The sequence below is a fragment of the Salpingoeca rosetta genome (genome assembly GCF_000188695.1).
Source record: "Salpingoeca rosetta unplaced genomic scaffold supercont1.5, whole genome shotgun sequence".
Classification (NCBI taxonomy): Eukaryota; class Choanoflagellata; order Craspedida; family Salpingoecidae; genus Salpingoeca; species Salpingoeca rosetta.
The window spans coordinates 949,297-964,412 of NW_004754929.1; the positions used below are offsets into that span (position 1 = coordinate 949,297).

The 15,116-nt window shown below is 55.5% G+C and overlaps 4 protein-coding genes across 4 annotated transcripts; 1 reads left to right on the top strand and 3 right to left on the bottom strand.

Annotated features, from left to right (window-relative positions):
- Positions 1–155: 155 nt before the first annotated feature.
- On the bottom strand, positions 156–7,299 carry PTSG_02270 (uncharacterized protein). Its single transcript, XM_004996701.1, has 21 exons — positions 6,683–7,299; positions 6,269–6,328; positions 5,749–6,048; positions 5,350–5,460; positions 5,060–5,142; positions 4,771–4,863; positions 4,474–4,579; positions 4,192–4,272; positions 3,894–3,966; positions 3,646–3,725; positions 3,473–3,548; positions 3,238–3,331; positions 2,937–2,984; positions 2,565–2,615; positions 2,200–2,338; positions 1,956–2,039; positions 1,672–1,743; positions 1,364–1,450; positions 1,034–1,156; positions 653–713; positions 156–446 (listed from the first exon to the last, which is right to left on the bottom strand). Exons 1-21 carry the CDS (start codon positions 7,049–7,051, stop codon positions 292–294), a joined length of 2,346 nt encoding a protein of 781 aa, XP_004996758.1. The 5' UTR covers positions 7,052–7,299; the 3' UTR covers positions 156–291.
- A 23-nt stretch (positions 7,300–7,322) lies between these two features.
- On the top strand, positions 7,323–10,992 carry PTSG_02271 (uncharacterized protein). Its single transcript, XM_004996702.1, has 11 exons — positions 7,323–7,783; positions 8,047–8,106; positions 8,224–8,265; positions 8,460–8,501; positions 8,642–8,683; positions 9,022–9,084; positions 9,355–9,414; positions 9,600–9,698; positions 10,030–10,129; positions 10,276–10,423; positions 10,650–10,992. Exons 1-11 carry the CDS (start codon positions 7,395–7,397, stop codon positions 10,766–10,768), a joined length of 1,164 nt encoding a protein of 387 aa, XP_004996759.1. The 5' UTR covers positions 7,323–7,394; the 3' UTR covers positions 10,769–10,992.
- On the bottom strand, positions 10,874–13,025 carry PTSG_11861 (uncharacterized protein). Its single transcript, XM_004996703.1, has 7 exons — positions 12,588–13,025; positions 12,379–12,457; positions 12,085–12,160; positions 11,828–11,888; positions 11,638–11,685; positions 11,443–11,481; positions 10,874–11,204 (listed from the first exon to the last, which is right to left on the bottom strand). Exons 1-7 carry the CDS (start codon positions 12,989–12,991, stop codon positions 11,165–11,167), a joined length of 747 nt encoding a protein of 248 aa, XP_004996760.1. The 5' UTR covers positions 12,992–13,025; the 3' UTR covers positions 10,874–11,164.
- PTSG_11862 (uncharacterized protein) lies at positions 13,019–15,068 on the bottom strand. Its single transcript, XM_004996704.1, has 6 exons — positions 15,025–15,068; positions 14,791–14,890; positions 14,526–14,608; positions 14,203–14,308; positions 13,700–14,012; positions 13,019–13,517 (listed from the first exon to the last, which is right to left on the bottom strand). The coding sequence occupies exons 3-6, from the start codon at positions 14,594–14,596 to the stop codon at positions 13,126–13,128; spliced, it is 882 nt and encodes a 293-aa protein (XP_004996761.1). The 5' UTR covers positions 14,597–14,608; positions 14,791–14,890; positions 15,025–15,068; the 3' UTR covers positions 13,019–13,125.
- Positions 15,069–15,116: the final 48 nt, after the last annotated feature.

Sequence of the window (15,116 nt, forward strand, 5' to 3'; positions counted from 1 at the left end):
GAGCAAACCACATCTGATACTGATTAGGTTCCAAAGGACAAAATGTGTGGGCGCACGCGAGCAAAGTCCACGACGAGCAAGAGCACGGCATACAGGCGCAGTGGAAGGGGGTACACCAAAACCAAAGCTAGGAGGGATGTGGCGGACCCAAGTTAACACACACACACACACACACACACACACACACACACAGTCAGAAGAGAGAATGGGAGAATGAGAGGGAGAGAGATGGGGGATTAAGGCGACAAGAAGCGTGGGGGTGGTGCAATTGTGTGATTGTGTGTGTCGCGTTTACGGGTGCGGTGGAGGCGAGAACGGCTCTGATGCTGATGAGGACACGTCTGCAAATGTTTCGTCGCGTGTGCGTGACATGACGTGGCAGCGGGAGGGATGCAGGATTGTCTCCACCAATTTCGCAGCCATCGACTCGTCCTTGTGCGCCTCGCCTGGTGATCCACACATGCAATGTGAATGAGCGTGTCAGTGTGTGTGCGTGCGTGTGTTTGGGCGTTGGAGTGAACAAGTTGCCGCCTGTGGTTGGTGGAAAGAAATGACATGCAATGGCATGCCGACACCACACCCTCGAGGCGAGCAGTGTAATCGCATTTATGCACACATGGCTAGGCACGCAGCGCCATGTGGGTGCACTCACAAGCGGCGAGATGGGCGGTGCGTTGTTCGTGATAGAGCTGCAACTCTTCCTTGAAGCTCACCTGCACACACACACACATGCGCGTCACACACTACCAGGAAATGGAGTGCCAAACGCAGATACACACAGGCACACAGACACACATGCACACAGACACACAAATACACACACACTGTCACACACACACACACTGTCTCGCACACACACACACTGTCTCGCACACACACACACACACTGTCTCGCACACACACACACTGTCTCGCACACACACACACACTGTCTCGCACACACACACACACACACACACACACACACACACACACACACACACACACACACACACACACACAGTGCCACCAGTGACATGGGACGGGAACCCACCTGTCTTGCCACTTTATCGCGGAAGACGTTGCTTGCAAGATCATACAAGGTCTTGTCGATCCAGTTGAGCTGATAAATGCGCTTCGTTATCATGAGCTCATCACGCGTCGTGTGGTCTTTCACCTGCAGACCGCACAGCATGAGCGTAATCATCATGGGATCATGATAGCAGCAGCAGCGGCGGCAACGAGCACAATTGGGGTGATGGTTGGCATGAACATGGCTGTGAGGATTGAGGAAGGGACAGGCCATGCGTTAACAAGCACAAGCACTTGAGACAAGAACCGCAAAGGATTGCGGAGCTGCAGGCACGACCACACATGCACACACGTTAAAAGCGGTCGATGCCTTCCACTGGTCCATGTCAAAGTTGATGACGTCCTTGATTGTCCAGCACACCGTCCGGCGCAGCATCACCTACAGCCAGGAGGTGATGTGGTGCGCGTGCGCGCGTGTGAGTGCGTGTGTGAGTGTGTGTGCGTGCGTGTGTGTGCGTGCGTGCGTGTGTGCGTGTGTGAGTGAGTGAGAGCACAGATGCATACGAGGGTGAAGTGAAGAATGTGCGTCGTACACCAGGCTTGTTGCTGGACGCATGTGCACACACACGCACGCGCGCGCACACACAAACTTGCACGGACCATGCTTTCATCTGGCTTCTCTGCGATCATGATGAGTGCAAACCATAGCACATGCTTCTTTGCCTCGTCAATCTGACATCAATGGTTTGTGTGTGTGTATGTGTGTGTATGTGTGTGTATTTGTTATGTGTGTAGTGTATATGTGTATGTGTGTGTTCGTGTGTGTTTGCCAGTTAGGAAATGGGTACACGGACTGAAAAGAAACCGTAATGAACAGATAGCAGTGAACAACTTCAAGATGTAACGAGTCGTGTCGTGACGAGCTGTACACGTGCCATTCGCACCTCGTGCTTGTTTGGACTTCTGGACACGCCCATTCTGTACGCGTTGCGGTTGAAGAGGTGGTGCCCGTAATCAAAGCCATCCTCCTGTAGTAACGCAAACAATGCGCGTGTGAGCGTGTGTGTGAGTGTATGTGTGTGAGTGTGCATCAACGTGTATGGGTGTGCATCAACGTGTGAGCTTGCGTGATACGTGCATTGACCTTGCTCATGATGCACACGAAGCAAATCACGGCAGTGCGCATACGTTGCGGAGGAGTTGGAGCCAGTGGTCCGGATCATCAAGGAAGGAGTCCAGCGGCGATGGGATTTGCGGATCAATGTTCCGCATGCGTCCAGGCATGTCAAGACGCGTCCACGTGTCCAAAAACTCGGACACAGGATCCCTGCACGTGTGATTGGAGGATAAGCAGGAAGACGAGCGGGAGGGGGCCAACAAAAAAAAAAAAAAAAAAGGTACATAAGTTTGGAGTGATGATTTTGTGAAAAGAATGTGCATGCTAGTGCAACTGCATACAATCATGCGGTTCTCCGTGCATGTGTGTGTGTATGTGTATGTGTATGTGTGTATGTGTGTGTGTGTTCACGGTTTGCGCATGTGCGTGCGCGCACCTGAACGTTGCGATGAACATGAGTCCCTGGTGCATTCTGTCCATGAAGGGGCTGTAGGATGAAGTGTGTGTGTGTGTGTGTGTGCGCGGTGACGGCAGTGGCCAAGGTGAAGTGACACACGTGAGTGAAATGAATGATGACTGATGCATGTGCATGGGGACAATAATTGCACACACACACACACATACGCACGCACACACGCACGCACACACACACACACACACACGCACACACACGCACGCACACACACATGCACACACACACGCACACACACGCACGCACACACACACACACATGCACACGCACACACACGCACACAACACAAATCACACGAAACGAGGGTTGACACGCCGCTACCCAGGAATATCGCACCGTGTATGTGTGAATCCCGTGATCATAAAAGCGGTCGATGCTGGTGATCTGCAAAGTGGTACACAGAGACATTCGTAGGAGTATTGAATGCGAAGTAAGGGTCCCGAGGGTAAGAGTGCAGCGACTGTAGAGATTGATGTTGATGTGGAGTAGAGGTGCGGGGGAGCAAAGTGGCATGTCGTTGGACACGCACACACACACACATGCACGCAAGGAAACACGCAGGAACAACTTACAGCACACACATCACGCGAAACACAAAGCAACAACCAAAGCACAACAGCGAAGCAAGCGCCGTCACCTGAAGATGTGGTTTGGCGGGGGAAGGAGGCTGCCATCTGGGAGGTGCGAGGTGTCTGGGCCCTGCGAATAATCAGCTGTTGCCACGCGCCCGCCTGCACAAACACAAGAACATGGCACAAGAGGTGTTTTCATGAGTGTGCACATGTACGTGAACGTGTGCGAATGCCGTGTGCACATGTGTGCATGTGTGTGCATGTGTGTGTGTGCATGTGTGTGTGTGTGTTGATGCTTACGCGATCCGCCGACGACCTGCGCGATGACGTTCATTGCGGCGTCATCGGCCGGGTGATCCGTCACAAGATACATAATCTGTCCATCGTGGTCGGTCATGGCAATTGTGCTGGTGAGCAGACGAACGGCGGCCAAAGTGTCCAGGTGCACACACCTGGTGCACGTACACACGCACCTTTGTGTTAGCGTGTGTTGCCCAGCATTCGAGCTTCTCAATTGGGTAGCCTTCTCGCTTCTTCAAGTGCTTCACAAAACCTACAAGCATCATGCAATTGGAGCCATAACCGTCACATCAGCGTTGATCGCATACATCCAGGTATCACAAACTGTACACCGCACTCACGCACACACGCGCGCACACACACGCACACACACACACACACACACACGCCGCACACACATATTAATGTTGCAAGTGCGCACCCTTTGAGTCGAGCCACATGTAGTGGCAGAGACGCTGCTCGTCCGAAATTTTCGGTCGCTCCTCAAGAAACACCTGCGTGCAAACGGACCCATGACCGCGGTGAGACATCGAGCCATCAGACTTGAACAGTGGAGGTGGTGTGGTCGTACGCTAGTGCAGGCACACGTGTGTGCGTGTGTGCGCGCATAGATCTTCGTGCTCGTGAAGAAAGCTCACTGCTGCCAATACCGCAGACGCAACTGGCGACAGCGCTCGAGCATCATGCATCACGCATTGATCACACATGCACGTGCGCACCCTGTGTGCATCCTCGTCGTAGTGCTGGAGGGGTGCACACCTCTCCGACCACACCTGCACCTGACGCTTCAGCTCCTCAACCTGATGCACCAAAGATGGGGGGGGTGAGGTGCAGCAGTGAGCAAAGCCATTACGCTGTGGTAGCCAACGTGCGCACACGAATGGGTCACGAACACGTGAATGTGTTCCCCACATACCCTGATGTTCACCCGCAACAACACATCGCACGTGCTAGACACAGCATACAGTGTGTAGTGCATGTGTATGTGTGTGTGTGGTCACCTCCTGCATGAATCCGTCCTCCTGCTCAATGCGGCGCCAGAGGGAGCGGTTGAAGTGGTCGTACAGCAGCGTGTCTGCCCAGTCAAGCTCGTGGATCAACTCGCGCCTGTTGACAACGTGCACACACATGGATACGCACACGCGCACACACGCACACATTCACAGGGCAACAGCAGCACGGGTGAGTGTTTGGACGCAAAAGCGTGGACATAGGTCCGATCTTCAAACACACGACGGCAAACATGGTTCTATTCCATATCCAACTGACCCGCCAACCAGCATCGTCACCATCATCACCTGTGCTCGGCAATGGCATCTGTTGCTCCGGCTGCTTTCTGCTTGGAGACTTTCAGCCCAAGATGCAACACGTCTTCCAGACTCCAGCACAACCTGTGCTCCAAACAATGTGATTTTTCGTCGTGCGTGAATGAGTGTGTGTGTGTGTCAGTGTGCGAGTGAGAGTGTGTGAGTGAGAGTGTGTGAGTGAGAGTGTGAGTGAGAGAGAGTGTGTGTGTGTGTGCGCGCGTGTGTGTGTGTGCATGTCGTTGCATGTTTGTCCACCATCCTCGCGTGTATGTGGACGTACGTTCGCTTCAGCAGCACGAGGGACTCAAGCATGTGCTCCGTGATCAAGACGACCCCAAAGTTCTCCTCCATTTCCGTGATGAGCTGCAGTGCACGTCAGGGTGACACATGAGAGACTGCACCAAAGGCTGGCATCTGCGAAAACACAACCACACACATACACACACAACAACACACATACACGCACACACACACATACAAACACACAAACACACACGCACACACACAAACACACACACACACCTCCAAGCATGCACACGAGTATGCCGTCCTCACCACCTCTTCTCGCACCTGCTGGATGTTGCCGGGTGTCGGGTGGCTGATGCCGAGGTCGTATGCGTAGCTGTTGAGCAGCAAGATGCGGTCGCCGAAGCCAAGATACCCCTGGTACTGCTCAAATCCCTGCTCGCCATGAAGGAGGGGAAGGAGGTGGTGGGGAAGGTGGTGGTGGTGGTGGTGGTGACTGTGAGGGGGGGGGGGTGGTGCTGGAGAATAATCGGATGCAATTGTGAACACAATTATGCACAGACACACAGGCACACACATACACACAGACACACAGAGAAACACACACACACACACAAACACACAAACACACACACAGACACACAGAAACACACACACACACACACACACACACACACACACACACACACACACACACACACACACACACACACACACACGTACCTGTAGGAACTGGTCTGGGGTGAGCTCTGGACCACCGCGGTGCATGATGTGCTCCCACACGTGCCAGTGGGACCACGACGACATGAAGTGTGACGTCGGCCGGCGGAGGACAGTCACATATGTGCCACCTGGCACGACGGATTCCAGCGCAGGCTTCACGTAGCGCACGTGCGCGCTGCACAGCATATCATAGGGGGGAGCACTGCCCTTGATGGATTCGACAGACGCGGGAATGGAGCGCTCGTCTCCCTGCGGCCACGCGTAAAACACATTGTCCTTTGGCAGTGCCATCTTCAGATCCTGCAGGCAGCATTGTTCAGCAGCACCACAGGCGCGTGTGCACACGAATGTTGAGGTAACTGCTGTGGCGAGAAAGGAGCAGCGGTACAAGGGAAAGAGAAAGGGATAGGGAGGGAGTGCATCGCATCACACGCGTGCGTTGTGCCACAGCACAAGCAAGACAGAAGAAAACACCGTGTTTGCACAGCACGATCAATGAGCAAGATCACAGCTCACTGACGTGCTTGACTCCAAAGCGGTGCAAGATGTTGGTCAGCGTGCTGCTCCCTGTCTTGTGCGTCTGCAGGGAAGCGTGAACAAAGCATGGCATCGAGCACGGGATCGAGTGAGTCCTGCCTGCGTCATCGCCGCATGCAAAGCACAGCAGGCACAATCACAAAGATGTGCAGTCACAGTCACGCACTCACAAAGGTGCGCATCAACACACAATCACAAAGATGTGCAGTCACACACACACACACTCACTCACACACTCACACACACACACACACACACACACACACACACACACACACACACACACACACACACACACACACATGCACATGCACAGAGCACAACATGCGCGACACTGCAGAGCAGCATCAATCCGCAATCGCATCCGCGCCCAAGGTTAACATCACATGATGCGGACCTTGATGTACTTGATGTGGGTGAGGGGAGTGTTACCGGGGCCGCAGATGCGCTTGACATTGCCGTTGTGCGGGGCGGGGCTGTTGGGTTGGTCGCCCGCATCCTGCGGCAGTGGGACTGGCGTCGATGTGGTTGCGTGCATCACGGTCGTTGTCGTAGCTGCCGATCCCCCTGCTCCTGCTTCGCGGCCTTCCTCTTTGCCATGCCTCAAACCAGAGTGAAGGTTGGCGTGACTGCCGACGTCCGAGGTTGTGGTCAAGAGCCATGCATCCGTCGGGGCCCTCTGATAGCGTGACACTGTCAAGAGGAAGCCAGCCACCACCAAGCATGCCATCGTCACCAGCGCCACCAGCGTTGTTCGCACCCGCATCTCGCTCGCTCGCTTGGGCTGTAGATGAGCCTATGCTAACAAATGCCTGCGTGTGTCTGCGAGCCGTTGTTTGCCTGTGCTGGGTGGCTGGTGGGTGCGAGTGCTTGTCACGACAACACGGCACAACAACAAGCGTCAGCACCCTGCCCGTATGTGCTGTGCTGGTGTGGCTGCTGTACTTGTGGTTGCTCGCTTCACTTGCAGCAACGCCGCTGGAAGTGGCGTCGTGTATCCGGTGTCCTTCTTGCCTGTTGGCCTATTTATAGGCCGATACGAACGAACGAACGCGCAACTGGTGACTGTTGTGCTGTTGTGCTGTTGTGCTGTGAGCACTGTTGTAGCCATGTCGTCGTCGTCGATGGCAGAGTACTTGGCGGCCCGATACGGGCCAGTGGCGAGCAGTGGCAGTGGCGGCGGCGCTGGCGGCGGCGGCGCTGGAGCAGGGAAGGAGGACCGCAAGCGAAAGAAGCGCAGGAGGAAGAAGGATAAAGGCAAGCAGGAGCAGCGCTTGAAGATTGTCGTGGATGATGGTGATGCCATCCCAACGAACGATTCCGACCCTGACATGGCTGCGCTGGACGCCGAGGACCGGCCCATGGTCGTTGGTATGGACGAAACGGCAGACGTGACTGCAGAGGTTGCACCCGATACGACGAGGAAAGCCGCGTCAAAGTGGAAGCCAGCGCTTGAGCAAGATGATGACGATTTGGACATGCCAAGAAGGGGACGAAGGTGGGTCGATGTGTGCTTTGGTGTGTGTGCTTTGGTGTGTGTGTGCATGCGTGCGTATGACATGCTTGTGCATGCGTGCGTCTGACGTGCTTGTGCATGCGTGTGTATGACACGCTTGTGCATTCGTGTGTATGGCATGATTGTGCGTGTGCGTGTGTGCGGTCGAGCGAAGGTTGTGAAAGGGCCAGTGCCTGTTGTCAGGGGCAGTCAAGACATGTGTGCCCGCTCACGCCCTGATTGATGCACGGTGCTGTGTTGGATAGGGTTGCAGCTGCAGAGATGGACATGTCACCGCCAAGACGGCGCCGGCACGATTCTGACGAGTGAGTGCACGCGCTAATACGTGTGTGCACGCCTGCACAAACCACTCACCTCGATCACTGACCGTGCTCACTCTATGCTTTCCATATGCGCATTGCTTGGCATTGTTTGAATGGCAGTGATGCTTCTCCTCCCCGACGACGAAGACACGACAGCGACAGGTATTTGTGTTGGGTGGGGATGCGCGTACTTGTGTATCTGTGTGTGTGTGTGTGCATGTGTACATGCGCATGTACTTGTGTATTTTTGCATGTGTGCATGTGCATGTTGTTGCAACCACGTATGATATGATGTTCGCTGTTGTGTTGTGGCATCTCCAAGCACGCTCACACGGTGGTTTCGTGTCTCTATTCAGTGACGCCTCTCCTCCGCGCAGAAGGAGACACGACAGTGATAGGTGTGTGCAAGTGCATGCGTCGGGTAACCGTGCAAGTAACTTTCGTGTCTGCGTGTGCCGTGTACATGTGGAGCTTGCGCGACAAGCTTCTCGTGGTGCTCATGATTTGTTTCTGTGCTGTGGCTTTCTCTCGACACCAGTGATGCCTCGCCCCCACGACGAAGGAGACACGACAGCGACAGGTGTGTGTCAGTCTGTGTATAAGTCTAAGCCTACGTGTGAGTGTGTGTGTGTGTGTGTAAGCCTATGTGTGTGTGTGTGTAAGCCTATGTGTGTGTAAGTCTGTGTAAGTCTGTGTACATGTGTGTGTGTGTGTGTGTGTGTGTGTAAGCGTGTATCACTGTGACGCCTGCAGTGCGAATGAATATGGTTGCGTGCTCGAAGGAAGCACTTTTCTCACACGTCCACACACGACTTCCACTCATCCCACACCCACCCGCAACTCTCCACCCTTCCCTCCCTCCAAACCCCGCGTCCTCCCCCCCCCCACACACACACACGTGTGCTGCGGCGGTTCCAGCGATGCGTCTCCGCCGCGTCGCGCTGCTGGCGGCGACATCAGCCCTCCGCGCCGCCCTGCCGAGTACGCATGTCTGCCATCACCACAGCGCTCCTGCCGCCTTCACTGGCTGCTTCCTCTTGATGCACACACACACACACACACACACACACACTCACACATACATACAAGCATACACATTCACAAACATTCATGTCCTCCCTTGCAGTCATTCCACGCACCTCACCATCATGTTTACCTCTCACGTGCATGTGTGTGTGTACATGTGTACATGTGTGTGTGTGTATGTACATGTGTACATGTGTGTGTGTGTGTGTGTGTGTGTGTGTGCAGTCGGGATTTGTCGCCGCCGCGTCAGTCTGCGCCCGTGGAAACCATCCATCGAACAGCAGAGTATGCCGTCGTGGAACGTGTCCCAACTGCCTGCTGTGCACGTGTGTGCATGTGTGCGCGTGTGAATGTGTCATGGCGTTTCAGAGCTTGCACCAGGCAATCTATGCTTCCCCTGACACTCACCGCTTGACTCCTTATTTCCCACCTGCGTGCCACCACTGCGCGTGCCATCACCGCGCGTGCAGCGGGCGGCGCATGGATCCGAAATTGGAGCGCCTGAAGAAGCGGCAAGCAGAGGAGGAGCTGTTGCAGAAGCAGCTGAAGCACATGGAATGGGGCAGGGGGTACGACCACACACACACACACACACACACACACACACACACACACACACACACACACACACACACACACACACACACACACACACACACACATGTGCACACGCATGCAATACAATGCGCTCTTGTGGCATGACGACGGTTTGCATGATGTACACACGCACAATTAGAAACACACTCACTCACTCACTCACTTACACACACTCACTCACCTTCACACACACACACACACACACACTCTCTCTCTCACTCACACACTCACACACACACACTCTCTCTCACTCCCTCACTTCTGATCCTTGCCTCGCCCTACCACCATCACCACCACCATCAGGTTGGCGCAGACGGACGCGGCGCGCAAGAAGCGGGAGGAGGATGCGTACGAAGCGTCCAGGCCGCTCGCCCGCACGAAGGACGACGAGGACTACAACAAGGTGCCGTGCCCATCTCCCGCGTCTTCCTGTTGATGCGACTGCTTCTGATACTGCTGCTGTGATGTTTGACATGTGCCACGACTGCCAACAACACCCCACCACCACCACCACTCACCATGATGCGCGTGCGCTGCTTGTGGGGGCAGGAGCTGCAGAGTCGAATCCACGCGGACGACCCGATGGCTGCGTACATGATGAAGAAAAAGGAGAAAGAGGCCCGCGCGTCCGGTCGCCCGCTGCGTCCAACCTATCGTGGTCCCGCCCCAGACCCAAACAGATTCGGCATCATGCCAGGTCAGTCGCAGCAACACCGTGAGGCCCGGGCACACGTGTGTGTGTGTGTGTGTGTGTGTGTGTGTGTGTGTGTGTGTGTGTGTGTGTGTGTGTGTGTGTGTGTGTGTGTGTGTGTGTGTGTGTGTGTGTGTGTGTGTGTGTGTGTGTGTGTGTGTGCTTTGGAAGCTGATTGCCAATCCATTCCACCCTCACTTTTCTTCGTGTTCGTGTGTGCGTGTGTGTCCAGGGCACCGGTGGGACGGGCACGACCGCTCCAACGGATTTGAGCGCAAGTTGGTTGCGTCGCAGGGGAAGCGGCGTGCACGCGCAGAGGAGGCCTACAAGTGGAGCACAGAGAACATGTAGTCCGCTAGCCGCGGTATTCGCCGCTCTCGTCCACGTGTGTGTATGTATGTTTGTGCGCATGTGTGTGTATGCGCATCTACCTGTCTGTCTGTCTTGTCTGTCTGTCTTGCCTGTCTATGCGTGTCTAGCACATACGCGTGTTCATTTTGTGTACCGAAGGGTTGCAACAGCAGCACGTGAACTGCTTGCCAGTTCAATAAGAAGAGATATATGTAACACAAGCGAGGCAAGCAAGCGGTATCATGCAGACTCATGGGACGTTGGCGTAGAGGCACCGCATCACAACCATCACACAGCAGGGGCCGGTGTTCGCGACAGCCCAGCCCTCGCAACAACTCGCAGCTGCAGTGGAGCGATGAGTGTAGTGTCGTTTGACATTGGCACCGCCCTAAAGTGTCACGTGAACGTGGTCTCTCGCTCAGCATTGCGCTTTCGCCTGCACGCACACATATGAGGATGGGTGAGACATGGTTGCATTAGGGTGGACCATCGTGCTTTCACGCAAATGAATTGATGCTGGCCTGTGTTTTGTGTGTGTGTGTGTGTGTGTGTGTGTGTGTGTGTGTGTGTGTGTGTGTGTGTGTGTGTGTGTGTGTGTGTGTGATGGAGTGTGTGTGTGTGATGGAGTGTGTGTGTGTGTGTGTGTGTGTGTGATGGATGTGATGTTGACGTACATGGCTGAGAACTCGGTGAGCGTCTCCACTGCTCGCTGTCTGCAACACGCAACGAGCACATGAACGGGACAGAGTGAGTGCAAGTGAATGCGTGCGTGTGTGTGTGTGTGTGTGCGCGCGCGCTGGTATGTGAGTGACCGCGTGCGCTCGCAGGCGCTCCTTTGTGTGTTGTGTGCCGTGTTTCATGTGGCTGACCTGTTTCGCAACTCCCGTGAGATGTTGTTCTGCATCGCTGCCAGCATCCTGGAAGCACCAGAGCCAAGAACAACAGCACATGAGTCTCTTAACCCAATTGTTACTGTCAGATGACACAGAGCACACCCCCAATGTTCCCCAACACAACCTGGTCGCATGCACGGGCGCATAGAGCCTGACATGAACGTACTGTGTCATCTGCTCGACTTTGCGTTCGTTCTCCGACAACAGCCGGCGTGCGTTCTCCCGCTCTGCGAAGAAGTGCAACCAGGAGACACGTGTATATGCGGATATGTGTGTGAGTGCGTGCGTGCGGATATGTGTGAGTGCGTGCGTGTGCATGTGTGAGTGCTTGCGTGTGTATGTGTGCGTGTGTGCACGCGTCCCGTTTAGACAACACCAACCGAGCAAGCAAGCAAGCAAGCAAGTACGCAAGCAAGGGAGCACCTTTGTTGAATGCGAGCTTCTGCTTCACACGCTGCTGGGTTCGTTCCTGCTGTCGCTGACGCAGCCGTGACGACACCTGCGCACCGCACATGAGCATCGGCGCACATGAGTGTCACGTGAGCGATGGACAGAAGGGTACAGGTGCGCAGGGTGTGCACGAAGCACGGCGAGCGTCCACAGCTTGCAGCGTGGCACAGGCCAAGCAGTCCGCAACGCAAGCAAACACACACACACACACACACACACACACACACACACACACACACACACACACACACACACACATACAGACACCTTGTACACGTTGAAGACGATGATGCCGATGATGCCCAGGACGATGATGGCCGTCTGGGGTATCTTTCCTTTCGCTTGCCTGCCAAGGCGGGGAGGAGGATGATGAAGGAAGGTGATGATGAGTGCGTGGTCGAGCCATGTCCTCCTGTGCTTCTTGACTCACGCAGTGAACAACACACACACACATGCACGCATGCGCTCCCGTGTACCTTTGCTTGAGCTTGCGCATGGCTTCATCCACGCTTGCTTCGGACGACTCCTTGTCGCTTGTTGCGCCTTGAGCTCTTCCATCAGCGGTCTCGGCAGCAGGTCGCTCAGGTTCAGCTTCGGTACCAGCTTCAGCGTTGGCAGCAGCAGCAGCAGCAGCAGTGTCGCTGTACTTTGCTGCATCCTTAACGCTGGCGCTTGATGCACTCGCGCCACATGTTGCCCGGTCGTCCCCACCATCAGCACAGGTCTCTGCCTCCACGCCCTGGCTTGCCATCCCAGGCTGCTGCTGGCCTGGGGCGTGCTCCACCTTCACCACGTCATCGTCGTGGGCCCACGCCACGCCACTGCCAACTACAGCGAGCCCCACCACGCCAACCACCACCAAGAACAGCACAGGACGCATGATCTTCGGTTGTCGTCGTTGCTGAACTGCTTTCGTTTCGTTTAATGAGTCAGTCAGATGACGAGAGGCGCCTTGTGTTGCCCTGACCTTGTATTGTGTTGTGTTGTGCTGTTGCCACGACATGACATCCAGCGTCACGCCTTTGCCTTCTTGCTGGTCTTCTTCTTCTTCTTTGCATGCATGAGACAGTGCAGTGCTTCTTCGCCCAGAGTGCGCGCTTGTTCACGCGTGAGCTTGCTCACTGCCGCTGGAGTCACTGTGGCCAGCAGCACACACCCTTCCTCTCTCGTCCCTACTTTGGTCGCAATCGGCAGTGCGCTCACCTCACCACCACCGCCGCCGCCACCACCACCACCGCGGCCATCACCATCACCACCACTACGATTGCCCTCGCCTTGTGGCCGCACCCCACCGCCTGTCTTCGGCCCCGCCTTCGCGCTGCTGGCGGGCGGGGTGATGTCGAACACACGCACGCGGTCTGCACTGACGCCACCAAGCAGCGGCCGCGCCGCGTCCACCACATCCGCTGCAGGCGTGTTGGAAGGTAAGTACGGGGTGAGAAGGGCGTGTGGGGGGGGGGAGGTATGTTGGGGAAGATGAGGAAGGAGGTCGAGTCGATTGCATACACACGCGTGCGCACGCACATGATGCGCATGCACGTATACAACAAACAACCACACACACACACACACACGTGTGGCGACGTACCTAGGGACCTGTCGACGTGTGCAAAGCAGGGATGCACGTGCGTACAGTGCAGCTGTGATGCGATGCTGGTCAGCACCGACTCATCATCACCATCATCACCATCACCATCATTATCATCACCACCATCACCATCACCACGTGCGTCTGGCTCTGCTGTGGCAATGGCGAGGAGGACGAGGCGCCGCTTCGCTGCCGGGATTCCCGCGCGAACCGGTTTTGCCAGGCCACGCGCTTTCATCAGCACAATCTTCGTGGACACGCTTGTGCGCGTCTTGAGTTTGCGCGCAGATACAGATGCCGCCTTGCGTTGAGCCTGCAATGCACACGCACACGTATACACACGCATGCATACAGCCGGCGCGAGCACAAAGCAGCCGCGGGTTGAGTTCATTTGTGTGCATGTGTGCGAGCGTACAGGAGCACAGCGTCTCAAAGGGCACGCCGAGGGTGTGGCAATCTGCCACTGACGTCCATCGTATCCACGACAAGGACAGAGCACACACCTCCTGCTGCTGTTGCTTGACTTTGCGTGCGTGTTCCTTCTGTGCCCGTTGCATCTCTGCCTGCTTCTGCGCTTCCGCACAGCCATGCTGGTCTGGAAATCGGTGGCTGCAGTCAAGCAAAGGCAACACACCAAGCATGAGAACAACGTTTGGCGACAGCTGAAGGATGTGGCAGCAGCCAGCGCACGACGAGGCCCGATCACATCACATCCCATCACACGCACACGCGCGTATCAACATGATGGGACAGGCAACACCCGCACTCCAGCGCAAGAGATGAGAGGGAAAGCATGCAAACAAACAGAACGATGCCCGTGGCTCACCTCTCGCATAGCCTGAGCTTGCAGTGTGGGCAGAAGAAGCCTGCTGCCCGCGGTAGTTTGCACCCGCCCATGTCACACAGCTCCTGAGTGAACAATACATGGTGAACCACGCGGGGGGGGGGAGGTGTTGCAGATATGAATATCCGACGCAGGCAAGCACATGCAGGCTAACACACATGCAAACGAACACACATGCAGACGAACACACATGCAGACGAACACACACACACACACACAGACACATACACACTCATTGGAGGTGTACCTGTGGCTGTAGCTTGGCTTGGCCTTGAGCTTGGGCCTGTGTTGGAGCACTTGCGACCGTAGCCGCACATTCGTGTGCCTCAGGCCTGGCATGGTGTTGACTACGCAACAGCACGAAAAGAAGGTGGCGGTGAGGCGTTTGCGAAAGCAGACAAGGCAGCAGACAAGGCAGACAAGGCGCCGCTTGTGGTGCAAAGCACGATGAAACACTACAACTGAGGTTGGCACTGCACACCAGAATGTGTGGCCGCATTGCTGGCACACGATGGGCAAAAAGTCTGCACAGAGAGAGAGAGAGAGAGAGAGAGAGAGAGAGAGAGAGAGAGC